Below are 18368 nucleotides of genomic sequence, written 5' to 3'. Positions count from 1 at the left end.
TATGACATGCTAAATTAATAGAAATTATCAATCTTTATTAGATAAACAAAAAACTTACAAAGAAATAAATTGAATGTTTTCGCTTTCTATTGGGGCCTCGTCAGGAACTTCAAGTGGGCTATGTTACTGTCTAATTTAAATATTTTAGCCAACAGTATGACAGATCTTTACTACACTGCACGTGCGGTTTCTTCTTTGAGAAACCTATTTCTTCGCCAGTCCAAGAGTCTAGGGGCTGAACATTTCAACTCTCTTGAACATGGGCCTTTTTTGGAAAAAAAAACAGTGACTAGTTGAGCTTGTGTTCAGTGGTGTAACTAGATCAATTTCACATGGAGGGCAAGGTTTTTTTCCAGGAGGGCAACATTTTATGTCACAAACGAAGGCGACATAAATTGCTTTAAAATTGGTGTTAACGTAAGACTAAATTTTAATTGACGATGAAAGCTCAACTTTGGAAGTTTAATTTGGTTGAAATGATACAAAAATGGCTTTCTTCTACTGACATTATTGAGGATTGCAGCCCTGCTGTCACAATGAACAAACAATGCAAATAGATAGGCTAATAGTGAGTGATTGCCCTGACAACCACAATACTAACCAAAAACCGATCATGGTCCACCGGTCAACCCATTGGAATAAGACAGTCTTTTAGCACTACAAAGCTCCCGTGACGACAAAAAACGAAACTTTATTTAAATCAAAAACTTCAGTCCAGCACCACAAAAATAATATATGACAACGAAGGCGTACCAACACGGGAAAAACTAAATGCAACGTTAATTTTAAAATGAGGTGGATTTCTATGCGTGCATCTTGGATCAGTTCAGAGCTTCGTTTCTGTCGGAAATTGATTCTGAAACTATTCAACTTGTGGCCAGGAGTTTAGTTTTTAGGTTCGGTGTAGGAGTTACATCAGTCCAAAAGTTAATGCAACTTCTGGATAGAGTACGGTCTAAAAGTTACGCCAGGTTATAAGTTATCTTACATTTATGTCAAAAGTGTTGCCATATGTACGTGAACAGCTTGTAATAAATTTAAGCAATTTTAGAGTTGTCCGGTGTTGAAGGCAAAGAATTATAGCAATGTACGCTTTTCTATTGCAAGGGAAAACACCATTTTAGTTATCAGTGCTATGTTTATGTATACTTTATAATCAATTCCTTTGACGGAACTTATTACACAAAAAATGGGCAACCCTGGTAACTTGTGGACCGACGCTACTTCATGATTGCATCACCGGCGTATAGTTACCACAAATCTTTCGATTGTTCCAAATTTCTAAAACGTTTAACAATGGACAGCAAATTTCAGTAGAAATTATTGCGAACACGGCAGTTGAAGGCTGGCTATGTTGCTAACATACGACCGTTACTCTGGAGGGTACGCGTTAGAAATTAAACATCAGAGAGACTACGTAGTTGATAGCTATTGAACTCATAGCGACGACTTAGTTCTGCTATCAAGTACAGTCATTGACAATTCATTCAACGACAATATGACAAACAGAATGGCAACAGATACCATCTACTTCTGTATGACGTCATAATATAACCACATAATTTAACCTGTTATAATCGTTGAAAAAATCGAGTGTTTCATAAATTTGCACCACTCGATGTTGCCAGCTACCACCATAGATGAATACCCAGCACAAAGACGATGTGGAGTGAAAAAGTGAAGTAGGAGGAAACAATGTAAACATATTAATTTGCACTCAATTGGGACATTCCCAGACAGCAAAACCCATCATTTTTACATTGATTTAACGTCTACAGATGCAAAATCAATGTAAAAATGACGGTCTGGGTTGTATCAGTGGACGAACGACGATTTACTGACATGATACGGTGGAGTGTAATCAAGATTGTGGTGGGAGTGTGAAACGTAGGAACCCCGCTTCAACAATAAACTTTAATTCCTCATGATGGTTTGTGTCGGTCAAGATGAAAACCAAAGTGAGCTATGTTCGGTTTCGTAGTTTTTTCTTCTCTTGTTTATGCACTTAGCTTCTACCAACAAGTTAGTTTTCTGAAGCTTATGTAAATGATTTTAGAATTAATGCATTTTCTATCTTTTAACCCAAACATTGAGTATGAAAGTAGAAGTTTACGAAAATTCCGTTTTTTTGACATAGCAGACTTTGGTTTTCAGGCGAGAACTACCAACTTTAAGAATAAGAAAATAACGTTGTCAAAACATTTAGTTACATTTGTACAACGTTCTTTATTTATGTTGGACAACATTTCATATATGTGACAATTGCACTGGAAAAGCGACGGGAAACATATCAATACAGAAGTTGCATTAATGAAAAAGATATATGCAAATTTCAACATAAAAGCTTAGAACTGTCTTTTAAATGACATTTTCACGATTTGTATTATCTCTACAAACGTTGTTGAACTGAAAGTTTAAATAACGAAACAAAGTGGAAATCAAGTTGACAAAGTGGAGGCAAAGTTGCACTTTTCAGAACGCTGCCAAACGTTGAAGCAGTGTAAAAAATCTCAGCTTCGTTAGCTGAGGTCAGGGATATCTATAACTACTCCCTGGCTGAGGTATAAGGAAAACGAAGCCAAAGCGTTTCGGTGGAGAAGCTTGTCAGATGATCTAGTTCCAGACAATAAATCAACCGTTTTTTTACATTGATATTCAACGTCTGCAGACGTTGAATCAATGTAAAAAAACGGTTGATTTACTGTCTGGGATATGATAATGTGTATTCTAATTGAAGTGCGGGGTGACTATTTCATCCAGGGAAGGTAAAAGCAGTCAACACAACATTGATACAACATAATTTGATAATAAACCAACACAGAAAATGTAGTGAACATAATTCCCAACCAGCAAAAGTTCCATTTTTTGCAAGACGTAGAAGCGTCATAAAATGATAACTGTGCTGGCTGAATTTCAGACTAGCGCCTAAAAACAGTTTTCAATTTCAACAACGATCAGTTAGACTTGTAACTAAAACATCTAAGTTCGAAACAGCGTTATTAGGGGCACCACATTACGCACCAATTTGATTAGAAAATATAAATGATCCTTCTTTATATTTAACGCAAAAGCTTATATCCTGACAGCAGATCAACGTAAAAAACTGTCGATTTGCTGTCAGTGTAACTCAGTGACGCTGCGGAATGAAAACAAAAATTCAGTTTGGAATCCTTTGCAAGAAAGTACTTGGAAATAACCCGCTTTTCCCAGTTCGCTGCAGCGTTCCTTTGAACCAGCCGTCCGGCCTGCGACTGTGCACAACTACTACGTCACCCTTGGTCAGGTCCAGCTCTTCTTCATCCTGAGCAGGGTAGTCCATAATGGCGAGGTACCTGATGCAGGAATACACATAAACTATAAGAATTATCCAACTCAGTGTTAGTCACAATCCTTCTAAAAAAAACTAAAACCAAGTAAACAACTCAATTCTTTTTCACAGTGCTAGAATGTCGGACAATTGCCTTCCTAGTTGGTGGCAGCCGAATTTAAAGGTGCGAATGGAGTCACCGATGCTTAAGCCGCCACTCGGCGGGTGAAAGGGTATGGAAGTCAACAGGCTTGAGTAGCAACATCAAAGATAGTGGTTGAAATATCCTTCTTGTCACAAAATTTACTAGTAAAAAGTAATCAAAACCCCTTCAACAGCAGGAGAGGCGGCGACTGCTGTGAGATGAACATTATCTATTGGAAAGCGCTACAAAATTCCGTCCCTCGAGCAGAGATCACTGTTTCACGGCACAGTTGAAGCAAGCAGTCGGTTGTACGTTTGACATTACAATCAACTTACCTGTCACGTGGTAACGGTTTCACGCTCGGCTGATTTTGGTTAGACCACAACTTCTGAAAATCCTTGTTAGAAACACCGGGAGAACTAGATAAAAATGAGCGGTTTGCAACGTTCCAACATTAATCAAATCGTTAAGCAAAATCGAATTCGTTGATCAACAACACAGCAAACTGATTGACAGAGTCGAGAGCCAATGGCGCGATTCGCAAATCCGTGTTTCTTTTCAGCCCAAGTTCAAACAAGAATTAGACACAAAAAAACATCAAGTGAAACAACAATTTGATGCTCCGGAAAATGTGCGACCACAAGAAGCTAAGTAATAAATAAAAAAAATAAAATAGCAAAAACAACCAATGCAGTTACTACAGCAACCAGAAACAAACAACCATTGTGACGTCACATACCTGGAGGGAGAAGCAGACGATCCAGGAGGTGGAGGAGTTCTTGGTTTTCTTCCTCCACTATTTCCCATGATTAACTTGCTAAGCATCCCACGATCTCTCCTCTTATCCTGGAAGTCAGTCAATTATCAAAGCATTCTTACGTTGCATCAACAACCAACAAAGTTGTCAACACAACCAGCAAAGTTGCATCAACAACCAGCAAAGTTGCATCAACAACCAGCAAAGTTACATCAACAACCAACAAAGTTACATCAACAACCAACAAGTTACATCAACAACCAACAAGTTACATCAACCACCAACAATGGTGCAACAACTAGAAAAGTTCCACAACCAGCAAAGTTGTATCAACAACTAGCAAAGTTGCATCAACAACCAGCAAAGTTGCATCAACAACCAACAAAGTTGCATCAACAACCAGCAAAGTTGCATCAACAACCAACAAAGTTGCATCAACAACCAACAAAGGTGTATCAACAACTAGCAAAGTTGTATTGATAAACTAGCAACGTTAAATCAACAACAATTAACGTTCGAAAAACAACAATCAACATTCGAAAGAAAGGATCTCGATCTCTAACTTGGTAGTTTAAACAAACAAATAAATTTGTGAAAAAGTCTTAAATAAAAGGGGTGTGAATACATGACTGCGTTTTTTGTATTTGCTGTTTTTACCTTTTCTGTGGATTTTTTCGAATCTTTGTTGGAAGAGTGCAATTTGTATGAGGAAAGATCAAGTGATCTGCTGGTGGTTGCAGCCTCGCCTATTCAATCACAAGCAACATCATTAGAAAGAATAGCTTACATATGATATAATTTTAAAGATTTTATTATTATTAATGATTGTTATACAATTTAAGTTTTTAAATTTAAATGGCATTGAAGAATTCAAGCCAATCATTAATTACCGATCACTAAATCCAACTCAGAAATTAAATAACTTTTTGGTCATATCCAGAGATAATGCCAGGTGGTGGAAGATTTAAGTAAAAAACTAGGAAGCCAGTTTTCGTGTCCACTTTCACTAATTAGATAACAAGTTAGTGTAAGGTGTGAGATGAGCTGTATAGTTACTACTGAAAGCAATTGATGAACAAAAGGTCAACAGTTCGATTCCAACCGAGAGCATGCGGCTGTGTCATGACAATGTGTTTAATGATAAGATTAAAGAATACTTGCTTTCCTATTTATATGGATCAAAACTTTACTACCCAGACGGAAACTAATCGAGCAAATATAATAATCATCCTTATAATTATCTTGAAACAAAAATAGAAACTTACTTTTGGAATTCATTTCATTTTCTGAAACTTTTAAAGATGCCAGCTTTACTGAAGAAGGGGATACTGCCGGCCTGAGGGGAGCGGGTGACTTGGAAGAGCTTAATTTCAGTGGCGTAACTTTTCCAGATCCTCCTGGTTTAAAAGCTGAGGAGGCACCGGCTCGAAGCCGGCTGGAAGCAACCTCAGACGTTGGGTTGGATGTGGAAGAAGCCAAGGGGGAGGAACTTTTTTTGGCAGACGTTGGCGTGAGGGGTTTCATTGGGGTGGGAGAAACTGACTTGAGAGGCTTTTCTGTCGAAGAGGGCAAGGATGATAATGCAGGGGACAAGGTTGAAGGCAGACTCGCCGACTTGGTAACCGGTGACAACTTCTCAACATCGTTGGTGACTTTCTGCTGTTGCTTTTGTCGAAATAGCTCATAGGTTCTCTGTAAACCGATAAACTTTATCAGTGTGGTGACAGCTCGTTGTTACAAAGAACAATTCGCCACAAGTTTGATTCCCTGCCAAGACATTCGCTTTTATTGGAAACTCCTTGTAGACACTTTTCAACAATGATTTAAGATTGATTTTAGATCTAAAACGGTCTTTATTTATTATAAACCAATATAATTCGTACACAACGGAAGAAAGCGTTGAAAAAGGGCTAGAATTCATTCGACAAACAAAACGGTTATTTTCACGCAGGTACTCAAACTAGACTATATCTTCACTACATCACTCATGCTTCTTACCGGAGTAGAAGATGATGAGCTTGTGGGAATAGGTGGTGGCCTGACAGAATCAAATTATAAGTAAATATGATGGGAAAAAAGTTTGTAACAAATTTAATATCAAATATACAGTTCAATTTCGTCATACAATTTCTCCTGCAGTGTGACTCACAAGTACAAAATTTTAATAAAAACAGTCTTAAAATGAAAAGGAACTTTGTATCACAACAGCTGAGACAAAAGCGTTTTAAAACGACAAGTACAATAAATGAACTATATGACCTCAACATGGTAAAGTAAGCACTGATTACTATCCTAGGCAGCAGTTGTTTTTGAATTACAACCTTACCAGACAGCAAGTCCTTTATTACATTGATTCAACGTTTGCAGACTTTAAATTATAGTAAGATGGAGCAAAAAACAAGAGGGTAGTTGGAGCAAAAAAAGCAATCCACCTAAAAAAATTTAATGTTGCACTACATAGAAAATGTTTCAATATTTTTATATTACATTTATCTATGAAGCTTTTCTCACAACTGGATTGTTTTACACTGCACTTTTTTTCTGACAAGTCGGTTTTACATAAAAGGCTCAAAAATCACAGTAAAAAGCTTTTGGTACGGTTTTCAAAACTTTTGTATGACACAGTTGGTATGTACCAAATATTTTACCCCACTCATGTTTTTTGCCCCACAAATGGGGCAAAAAATCAGAAGATTTTAATAGATATTTTTAGAAATAATGCACAGAGACAAGTCAATTTTTTTTCAAAAGTGCCCCCCCATATGCCTTTACAGCCAATGTAAAATACTTTTGTTTTAATGTTCACAAACTAATTTATACCGAAGTTTGTGGCTTTTGGCTTTTTTGCCCTATATTACTATATATAATGTAACAAATAAGATGGCTGTGCGTATGTCACCACGAATGACGTTGACGGCCAACTCACCTGGACGACGTTGATGCTAAAGAAGATGACGTGACGTAATTTCCGGGAAACACACCAGACTTCCCAGATTTGATGTGAGTTCCGCTGCACCATCCGTCGTCACATACTTCTATGACGTGATAAGAGTCTCCCTTTATGACGTCAAGCTCGTCGAACTTCTGACTCGGATAATCATACAGGGCAGTCACCCTGCGAGAACGACCCTTGCTTAACTTGATGACAATCAACAATGCATGAGTATCTTACTCGGAGTTAAACCCTCTTTGGAAGATTTATTCTGATAGCCTCACATCTATATGTAAGGTTCAAAACAAACGAAACATACCAAGCCATAATTGTTAGTTCTTTTTTTAAAGTTTTAGTTTGTTGGATTAACTGTAAACTACGATCCAGCTTACGCTTTGGAATGGAAGACTGTATTCGATGAAGCGCGCTGCTCAATCATACATGCCAGACGTTAGTACACTATTGCCGCTTGATTTTAGCATTTGTTTATCTGAGGAGCCAGCACTAATTGACTTTTCGATAGAGAATTCGGTTGGTCCAGAAGGGCTAATAATGGGGGGGGGGGGAATGTGTAAGTAATAAGAAAAATAAGAAAAGAAATCAGACAGTAAAAAATAACCTAGACAACAAATCGGAGAAATGTCGCTGCAAACAACTGGTCTACCTTGATGGTTGAGAACGCGATCTATGCAGCAAAATGAGGCAAAGGACAAGACCCAAGAATGTAAAGAGAAAACAGATGGACAAAATTGAAGATGAAAAGATGCGTGATAGAAGACTTATAAGACACTTTAAAAGAGATCTTGGTAAGAGCCCAGTGGATGAAGTGGAACCAAAAGTAGCTCTGGATGACGCAATCAAAGAATCGGAAAGAAAAGAAAAAAGGAGTCTTTGTGATAGTAAGCAGAATTGAAAACCAAGACCAGTTAGTTCGATTCTACCCAAAGTATAAGCATTTTTACTGTATTTTAATAAAGAAGCAAAAAAATCAGCTTGATGTGGAGTCAATATAGAAAGCAATCAATCAGCCGTTTCAACAACACACAACTTAGGGCTACCTTACAGCATGACATCAATGATTCATGATCAAACGTATGTCATTACTTACAATTGTGTTGGCACAGGCATCGAGAGAGCAGGTCCACCGATGGAGGGACTATTGAAAGATCGCTCATTTTTTGGTCTTTCTGAAAGGTTCTAATAAAAAAAAGTTTTTTCAGAAACAAACGTAAAACAAACCATACTGTCTTGGAGTTCAAATTGGTCTTTAAAGAGTAACGTTGAAAGTGGAACTTTCTAACTGAAGATATGAATACGCTGACTTGCATCTTCAAACACATTTTATTCGTAGCCAGATACATACTGTACGTGGTGCTCTAAAACTTATTATTATGCGAACGAGAAGCCAATATTCTCGCCCGTCTTCGAGCAAGTCATAAAGTGTCTTTCCTGGACACTGAGATAGCACTTTCAAGGAAAATGAACAGAAATTCCGAAGGATACCAAGAAATCTATCGTACCTGAGCAGATGATGGATTCGGAATAGAAGATGATCTTGATGCAGGTGAAGAGTGTGTCTCTATTGCACCTGAACAGCGTTTGGTTAAACCGCTGCTTGCTTCTTGTCTCCGGAGACGGATCTTCACTGAATCGTCTTGGATTCTGACTTGAACTGTTGATGCAGCAACTAAGGGAGTGTCACCATTGATGGAGGTGTTTGATGCAGGTGAATTGTTGGCGTTGGAGGATGCGATAGAAGATGAAGGACTCAGCTCCATGGAGTGACGATGAGAGGAAGTAGAAGTGGAAGGTGAGTTCTCTTCTTTTTTCTTTCCTGAGGAATGAAAAATCTTAACATCTTTGATCTAGCCTCTGAAAATGCGTCAATAAAATTAATATGTTTTGTATAGCGCTGCATCTACCCAAACATGCGTTGCTCTCAATGCTTTTCATGTCAGACAGTGTCAGCGCAGTCGTATAGATGCGCAACTGAGTACACTATCACCCTGAATCCATTCGTTTGCTGAGTGCCAAGCAGGAATAAGTTTTAGTAACGATACGACCTGATAGGGTATTGAACCCACGACTACCGATTCAAAGGCGGACACTACAATTATGTTGCACCCATAGCATAACATTGTCAAATGCTCATAGACATAAAAAGTTACTTCAACTCAAAATAAAACAAAGCGAGACAATAGAAGCAAACACTGCGTTCAGACTTTGTCAAAGCTAAAGTGAACAGGCTACCTGCATAAAAGGTTGGAAACGAATGGCGCTTCTTGGTGTTCTTTCCTCCTTGTTTATTGCTGGTTATTCTTCTGGCAGCTGCTCCAAAGATCCCACTGCGGTGAGACTTACTATCCTCCGCCGGATCAGGAGAGGACATATCGTCGACCAACTTCCGAGCTTTATTGTTCAGCTAGAAGCATCATTGGACTTTATTATGAGATGACATTGATGATTATAAGTTGAAAAACAAATGAATTTAAGGACCAACAAATAGACGATAGTTGGAATCTAATCCGCCATATCAACCTCAGAAAACTAATTTACTTCATTGTAAGAAGCAACTTATTAAAATATGTGATGTTGACCAGGATGGTGCAAGGCAAACCAACTAAAGGACGACAAAAGATGAAATATTAAACAAATTACTGTACAGGACTGAAAAGCATGCTGGAAATATTACTGTAATAAAAAAAACAACCTAATGGAAAGTTCATAGGGGAGGTCACAGCTGATCAAGTACGACAAATCTATTGAAGAAGATAAATAGTTATAAGTGTATTTATTTGATTAATCTTGTTGAACATTTGAGTTGGTTTGTTTCGTTTCGCTTTATATTATTGGTTATATACGAAAACCGCATTTATTATTGAATGCATTATTTGATTGAATTTCCAGGTTATTTGGTTTCAAGACATTTTTGATATTATCGCAGCAAGCGTAATATCAGGCACAATCGGTTCTATTCTTCATAAAACTAACATGACTGATCGAGAGAATCTTTATCCTTGGATTGGGAAAGCTTCTTTGAAAGTTTAATCCTGAAAGTTTCACATAGCTACTTGTAGATACTTTGGACTACAGACGCAAGTTCGGTCATCGAGTTTGAACAGAGCGAAGTTTTTGCTTGAAGGTTATTGTCTGTGAATTATTCCATCAACTGGTATCCGCAGAGCAGTCCTTGAAGTGCGTTGCTCATGCGCACACCACGAGAGCCGAACCAGCGCCGCTTGATCTCGAAGTTTTACTGTTGATAAAGTTTTGTTATTGGATTTACTGTTTAAGCTGTTCCAACTGAGCTATTTGGGACTCTGGGGAGGACTTAGAGGGTAGATAACACGGCGAGATAGCCTATTGGGCGTAGATAAGCATTTGCCCCGTAAGGATGCATATTATAGGGCAGCGACAATTGAACTACGGATTTACCTCAACAAAAGAAACAGGGAATATTCCTATCTTCTCGTTTAAGATTCCTTCCATCCAGTTCTCGTCGACTTTCCTGATGACTGTGATACGATCGTTCTGACGAACAAACAGATTTAAAATCGTCTCAATTGCTTAAAGCAAGAACGTACAGAGTCCAACTCCGGCGCAACATTTTGGCCACAGCCAAAAAGTGGTTAAATGAAATATTATGAATAATAGTCAACCTGCATCGAGCTGAAATGATTATCTTTCCAAATTATCAACATCATTCCTTTAACCAAAATTAGGTCACCCACCTTTGAAAAATGAAGGAAATCCCTGTCATGGTCATCCTTGTCAGATTCAAAGTCGTAGAGAGCAACGCAACTTGGTTGCTCTGATGGTAGCGGTTGTAAAATCTATGAATGAATGAAAGCATTAAGCAGCTACCATGAACCAAATCGACTCAACGTACAATATAGCGGCTGAATACCGGTTAAACCATCTGTAATAAATTTACATTGAAAGTAGTTTCTTGATTCATGGAAAAATTGAAGCAGCGAAATTTCTATTACGAGAAAGCTAACTCGCTAAGATCTCTTCATAAAATATGCACACGGAAGTTTTGCGTTACATTTCCGTTGGATAAAGTTAATTAAAAATGACAACCAAACTGAAAAATCTGCAAAGAATCTAAGTCGGTAACACCGTTTCCGAAATGTGAACAAAACGTCATACCCACTGAAAAAGACACAAAACAAAAACCATTCAAGATTTCGGAAATGGTTTGGCATCAAATTACCAACAAATATTTGTATAAATAGTTTGACGTCAGGCTCTGTTGTGACAATACATACTTTAACGTAACTGACAGGAAATACGCCGGTCCGCCCCTTACATTCTCCACTCATCCAGTTGCCATCTATCTTCTTCAACAGATGGATCGTATCACCCTTTTCGAATGACAAGTCGCTGAGGCATACAAAAGGAACACAATGTAAATGGCAATTTACAAGTTTAGAGGACAGACATTATCATCACTGATGCGTGACGATATTGAAGACACGGCAATGGTAAATACGTGTGGTCCTTATGGTACTTAAAAGCTTTCTTATGGCAGGAATGAAAGCCATTTTGAAGGTCGTAAAAAGATATGAATTGAGCTTTTAGTTTTTCTTGTGAATATTGTTGTGACGACAGTGATACCTAGCAAAGAAATACCCAAAGCGGTTTCAATGAAATCGGAAATAGCCGAATCAAATTTCTAAAAAAAGTGTGTTTACATCTCAAGCACAATACATCGTTATTGATTTTTTTCAAGCTGAACAATAACCAAGTAACGCCTAAGCCAAATGCCATAAACACCATTTTTGCACATACAGAGCAGATATCCATTGTAACACATAAAAAATAAATACGGTATGACTATGCAGCTTATAACTTATGGTTTTACACAAATGCCAAAGGCAGAGAAGTTTAAAGACTATCGTCAACATTTGTGTCAGATCAGGCACGTAATTGTCACAGCTTGATGACACTTTAAACTCCATGATATGCAGCCTATGTTTGTTGAGAAAAACGCAAACAATATAACTCATTGAAAGGGGAACCTTGTTGTGGTCAATGTTCAAAATAGGAATATGTGGATTGTGGAAAGCCGCCATCAAGCAGGATCGAAATTTAGTGACGTCCAACCCTCGCAATACGGGGAACAAAGAACGAAAAACCGTGTACCAACTAACTAAAGGCTGAGATAATCCAACGTGAAGAGTACAAAATACTTTATACTTATCATTTAAAAATGGTGTGATGGCATAAGTCAAAATAGCTGGGATGTGGCTAAATGACACTAAAGAAGTTGTCATTGTTCTTAATCGGAATGTTGTAAAACTTCTTTCAAATAGCAAGCAACTATGCACGCATTTATGAAAAATTAAAAAATCAATTGATGCAAGATATTTTCTAGCAATTACAATCGGGTAAAACTGGTCTGCACTCTGCAATGAAACTAACTTATTACGATTTAGCCAGTGATGTGTACCAGCTATTAATTCAAATGTCTCACCCGCAAAACAAACACTCTTTACACACACTCACCATTCATCAACCTTTCAAAACAAAGTATATTGATAGTAAGAACGCTGGAGTCCCAACATGGCAATGGAAGAAATTAAGTTTTTGATGCGACTTTTGTTTGGTGATCAATACTAAAAGCTTGCCAATACTTGGACAAATATTGATCAATCTTCTACCGGCTGCACCAACGTAGGTTTAAACAAGCAACACAATAAATAAGCTCTCTCACACACACACACCAAATGGCAAGTTATTGTGAGTTCCTTCCTTCAACAATTAGTTCACCACACCTTCTCGAAAAGCCGCTTTGACCATATTTTCTGGTAAGGTTCATTTGCATCACTGCATAGCAAATATGTACTAGCATATATGTGGCTATCCAGCGCCTACCATAAGAAAATCTATCTGTTTAGTTTAGAATGAATAAAACGATGATCATGACTACATGCATACGACCATTGAAATCAGTTTATCCTGAAATCAATCGAAAAATTTGAACTAACTCATTTTCTGGAAATCAATCAAGTGGCCGTTAAAAACCACTAAAAAATACAGGTAAACAAACACTTATCAAAGTCAATAAAATTCTGAAAAGTGTACCTGGACTGAGCAGAGTGGAAAGGGAATACTGCTTTTGCTAAAGGCTTGGACGACATGACATGTATCTGCAGTAAAATCATGCTTATGTTTTATGTGGTATTTCAAGGATAAATTGTAGCAATTGCAAACAAAGAGTGCTCAATGCAGTTAGCGGAGCAAACACAATTACAGAAAAACTGAACTAGCTAAGATATGCTACGGTACCTAATGTTTCATAATCATATCTTTCTACATGTTACATCCTAGCTTCATGAATCATACCTTGCTTGATGCCGGCTCACTGCTTGTACGTTCGTGTAATGATTTTGGGCGAAGAGGTTCACCATGAGGCTGTATACCGCCATCCTTGGCACCACCACTAGCTGGAACAGGCTCGCTTAAAATTCCTTCAACTACAGCAACAAACATACGATTATACTATTGAGACATTTTCGCTGAGACTTTATTTGATTAACCTCTATTGTAAGCTAATTTCTTTGATTAAACAGATGCGGCTGTGAGATGAGATTTTAGAAATATCCATAAAAGGCTATCTCCAAACTGGATTTTCCGAATAGTAACAGACCACAGAATAATTTCCATTCTCAAAGCAAAGAATAAAAACAAATATATAATTCAAGAACAAAAAAACATCCAAAATGTATATTCTAGTATTAATCTTTTAACTAATATTTGTGAAGTTCAATGCAATAAAGCTTTCATCACAAATTCATTATGCTTGGTAATTACTGCTTGTTATAACTATATAACTAACTTCTTGAATGGAATAATGAACAAGGCAAACAACGTAGCAAAAAGATAAATTCTTTCAAAAAACTAAAACTATAACAAAAATAAATCAAAAGCACTAAGCAGGTTTCTTTGCAAAGAAAGTAATGATCAGCGATTAATCAAATCTTCTTATTGCATACATGGCATATAATTCTATAAAATATGATACCCACCAGAATGCCGCCTTGTTTCTGTTTTATCAGAATTTGAAGCAAGAAGTAACTGATTCTTTTGGCTTCGTATACCATCAAGGAGTCGTATAAGCAGAATATTTGATGGTAAGTCTTCCACGCGCTGACGAACTACAATACGACATTCGGGACATCGCAGCTCCTTACGTGATTTAACAATGGAATGCAAACATGATTTGCAAAATGTGTGCTGACAAGGCAAAACCTGGAAAAGTACTTTATTATGTCCGAATGGCCCGTTTTGGTGAGTCCGATTCGGTGAGTCTGATTCGGTGAGTCCGATCCCTATTCAAGGATTTTTTCAATTTTTTTTTTAAATTATTGGTACCGTAGCCTAATTATCATTGTCGTTTTAGGGTTAGGGGTTAAAGGTTAGGAACTCACCGAATCGGACTCACCGAATAGTAGCAGACCCTTATTATGTATACCCATTACCCACTGTACACCATCAAAGATTACATATCCACTTCTATACAAGCCTTACACAGGGGAGTCTGGTGTTAGAATTTCTCATATTTCTAGTTCCAAAAAAAACTTTTTTATTGTAAATGCTTAAGTTGTAAATGCTTACGTACTGTTTCAGCTTATTTAAAAAGTAGTTTTGACAAAATAATACAAAAAAATGTAACTTGACATTAAGTGAACTTATAGCAGTACAAAACATAATCATCATACTTTGTTCTCATCATCCAATGGCTTCAGACACACTGAGCATTCAAGAATGTCACCGAGGAATTCAGAATCCATCATAAAGCTGGGTACTATTGACAAGTATCATTTTCAATACAAAGTCAATTACAGTCTTACTGGTGCCATTCATTAAGCATTGTAATGAATTAATTATAGCAATTCAAGAAAAGAATAATCAACATTTCAACAATCTGCAAATATTACAATAGGCAATATATATAATACGGTTAATAATGGTGTTTTTATTTGGTTTTATTGTACAATAAACATTTCTTCTTAGGACAGACAAAAAGTGGTTAATCGACATTTATAATCGCTTATTGATTAACGCAGTGTTTCCCAACCATTTTCAAGCTGCTACTCATACCCAAATAAATATTGCAACGCTTATAGTGTATTACACCCAATATTTCACTAAATGTAAAAATACTGAACTATTACGCTCAGGACTATTTGTAATGTTTTATTCATTACATACTTTTCAGTAAGTTTTTAGAAACAATGTATATATATATATAGTCCAGGTGCATATTTGCGACCATTTCTTTTAAGGACCTCTGAAAATTGTATTTGTTAACTTAAACAGATACACTCTTTTTTTAGACAGATATTTTCATAGTCTCAAGCGTGTAACAATTTGATGGTATTGTTTGTGTAATGTGTATTAATATTACAATACCACATTTTGTGATTGCTGATTTAATTTCAAAATGAGTCCAAACACCACTGTCATTCTGGGGGAATAATTCTGTGCGATAACACTGAGTGTAATATGTGCATTGTTTTGCTCAATGAGCCTATTCCTCTTTTTCGTTTTCAAACCCATCAGTTGAAAATCCGTTCTCACAAATTTTTTAACACTATAAGCCTAAGATACCTGGTTGGGAAACACTGCCTAACATATAAACTGTTTCAATACAGAAGATTCAAAAATATCAAATCACAAGATAATCTGGCACTTGTAGGCTTAAAGCCGCCTGTGCCCGATGGTCGGCAACGTCTCTCCAATATTTCTCCCTCATAAAATTGTGGGTGGCTTAAAACCTACCGCTACACAAGCCCCGATAATCTGATTCGGTTAATTACCTACATGTTTCAGTAGGCTAACACGCATAGAAACCTTAAAAACTTGACTAATAATAATAAATAATAATCGTGTTTTTATTTGCACCATGGCGATCTATACTACTGGCCTTCCCAACGTGGCAACAGCCAAACAATGTGGGGGCCTATTAAATTTTGGCAAATAACAGGTATTAGGCGTAAAAAAGGCGTTTTTACATAAATTATTACTAAAAACAAATACTTCTGGATTAGAAACGAATTTTTTAACATACTGAATGTTTTGAAAGTTGGGTCACTCTTGATTTCGTGTACCGTACCTTGATTCTGTTGATATCTTGATTCTCATGGTATTCTTAACATGTAGCTATTGTCCTGCTTTCTTGCCACTTATTTAATAATATTACATCTTAATTACGTTTTGGCACTGTATTTACAACTTTTAGGCTAAAAAACATTACTTGACTAATGAAAATTGCTGATTTCATGTTGTAACACTTATCTCAGTCGGTAAATTGAAATTTCGTATAGGCCCCCACATTATTAGGCTGTTGCCACGTTGGGATGGCCAGTAGTATAGATCGCCATGATTTGCACCCATTGTGATATTATACAGTACATTGCGATCACAGATGCAACACAACAGATGACAGGAAGCAGCGAAGTGACATATAGTCTTCCGACTTAGCTGCTCCCCTTATTTTGGCTTGTCATTAAGTGTCTTTGCCGAGACACAGCCACTTGCTCTGGAGCGGTGTCAAACTTACATTTTTTCAAACATCGCGCAGTCATTCCTACCACTCGGCTACACAGCCGGCCAGCAGTTTCAATTTTTTTTTATCTGTAGACTACTACGGTACCGGTACAGTACTGTATCCACGTAAGTAAGCAGAGGTCCTATTAACACAACATTTTTAATGTTAAATTTGTACATATACAATTGAACAATAGCTTTTAATGGCATAGGCCAAGGCTTCCCAAACTTTTTTGCTCGCGACCCCTTTTAATCTCCTAAAATTTTCCGCAACCCTATATGGTTAAAAGGATAAACAATGCGAAATATAGGCCCACATTTGTGATATTTATTGAAAGGAAGGCTTAATTTAAACAAAAACTAATAACAAGCTATCCATACTCGAAGCCTGCTACTTTAGGCTACTACTTGTAGCCTGCTGGAAACAAAACCAAAAAGTTGCACATTTATTCAGTGTGATGGGTGCTTTCTGCTTTCTGCTACAAAGCAAGTCTAGCCGTCGCTCGATGTTTGTCAATGCTGGTCTGAAGACGGTTTCAATGTTACTTACGCTGGAACGGTATTTTATCAACGTTGAAAACACTGATACGCACATATACGTGGAGACAAACGGCAGGAGTGCGGTTATTGCTAAGCCTTATGATGGTGAATATTCTGCTCTAACGTTAGGCTAAGTTAAAAAGTGTGAAATTTTTTTCTAGAAAATTCAAGCCACAACTTAGAGTCAAAAGATAGATCTGAAAATTTTTCCTGAGATTTGAAACAGAGGTGCTCGGTACTTTGTTTTTGCATTACAAATGGATTTTGAATTCAATCTAAATTGGTATTGTCCAAGTCAAGAAGAAAAGACTTTTTAAACTCTTTCAACAGTCTTGACAAGTGTCGATAACCAGAGGCTTAATAAGTTTTGATTCCACATCCACATTGTTAGCCAAACAGTTTCAGTAAATGAGAATATTTCAAATAACTCTTTTAATCTTTTGTTTCTAGATGTTTAGTTTTTTTGATAAATGCTCCAACTTTAGATTTCAATGTAAAACATAGATGTTTTCTCCTTGGAAGGACAAATTAAATTTGTTCCTCTTTTTCAAGCAAACCTGACAAATAGCATAATTTGAAAAGCCTTTCAAAAACGTCTTTAAAAAAAGCGGCCGACAAAGTCTAAACTTTTTTAGTTGGAAAAATCACGACTTCAACTTTTTAAAGCATTGACTTTAGTTTTGAAATCCACGTTTACAATGCAGCAAAGAAGGTTTAAACTCCTATTCCATATTTCACTAAGTTTATATAAATTTACAAAATACGGGTAGCCTAATTGAGTGCACGACTCTTTATAAAGTTGATAACTTTCACATCTTGCACATACCGTAAGTGTTAATATGCAGTGCTTTGTGTAAGATTTGTATACTTTCTGCTACCCCTGAAGTTCGTTACGCGACCCCTCAAGGGGTCACGACCCCCACTTTGGGAAGCCCTGGCATAGGCTATCCCTCTTGATTTAAACGCAGCATTAGCTTTTAAACAAAATGCAATGCTTAGACTTCAAAGCAGCATTCTATTCAAAAAAAAAGTTTCAGAAACAATGGGTTCAAACCTATAGGCTAACATTCCCTGTAATTAAGGTACCATACTGATATCATTCAAGTCTAGTTTATTTATTTGTATCAGA

General features: G+C 37.0%; 1 protein-coding gene across 1 annotated transcript; it reads right to left on the bottom strand.

Annotated features, from left to right (window-relative positions):
• Positions 1 to 671: 671 nt before the first annotated feature.
• LOC145779460 (E3 ubiquitin-protein ligase SH3RF1-like) lies at positions 672 to 14994 on the bottom strand. Its single transcript, XM_082591054.1, has 17 exons — positions 14869 to 14994; positions 14176 to 14398; positions 13493 to 13623; positions 13232 to 13296; positions 11413 to 11527; positions 10873 to 10974; positions 10577 to 10672; positions 9392 to 9563; positions 8662 to 8975; positions 8250 to 8338; positions 7136 to 7324; positions 6208 to 6247; positions 5475 to 5901; positions 4867 to 4955; positions 4192 to 4298; positions 3788 to 3871; positions 672 to 3332 (listed from the first exon to the last, which is right to left on the bottom strand). The coding sequence occupies exons 1-17, from the start codon at positions 14941 to 14943 to the stop codon at positions 3158 to 3160; spliced, it is 2493 nt and encodes an 830-aa protein (XP_082447180.1). The 5' UTR covers positions 14944 to 14994; the 3' UTR covers positions 672 to 3157.
• Between the last annotated feature and the right edge of the window lie 3374 nt (positions 14995 to 18368).

The sequence above is a fragment of the Aplidium turbinatum genome, chromosome 11 (assembly GCF_918807975.1).
Source record: "Aplidium turbinatum chromosome 11, kaAplTurb1.1, whole genome shotgun sequence".
Taxonomy (NCBI): Eukaryota; Metazoa; Chordata; class Ascidiacea; order Aplousobranchia; family Polyclinidae; genus Aplidium; species Aplidium turbinatum.
The sequence above is the reverse complement of the archived record's forward strand: the minus strand, read 5'-3'. Positions and strand labels throughout refer to the sequence as shown.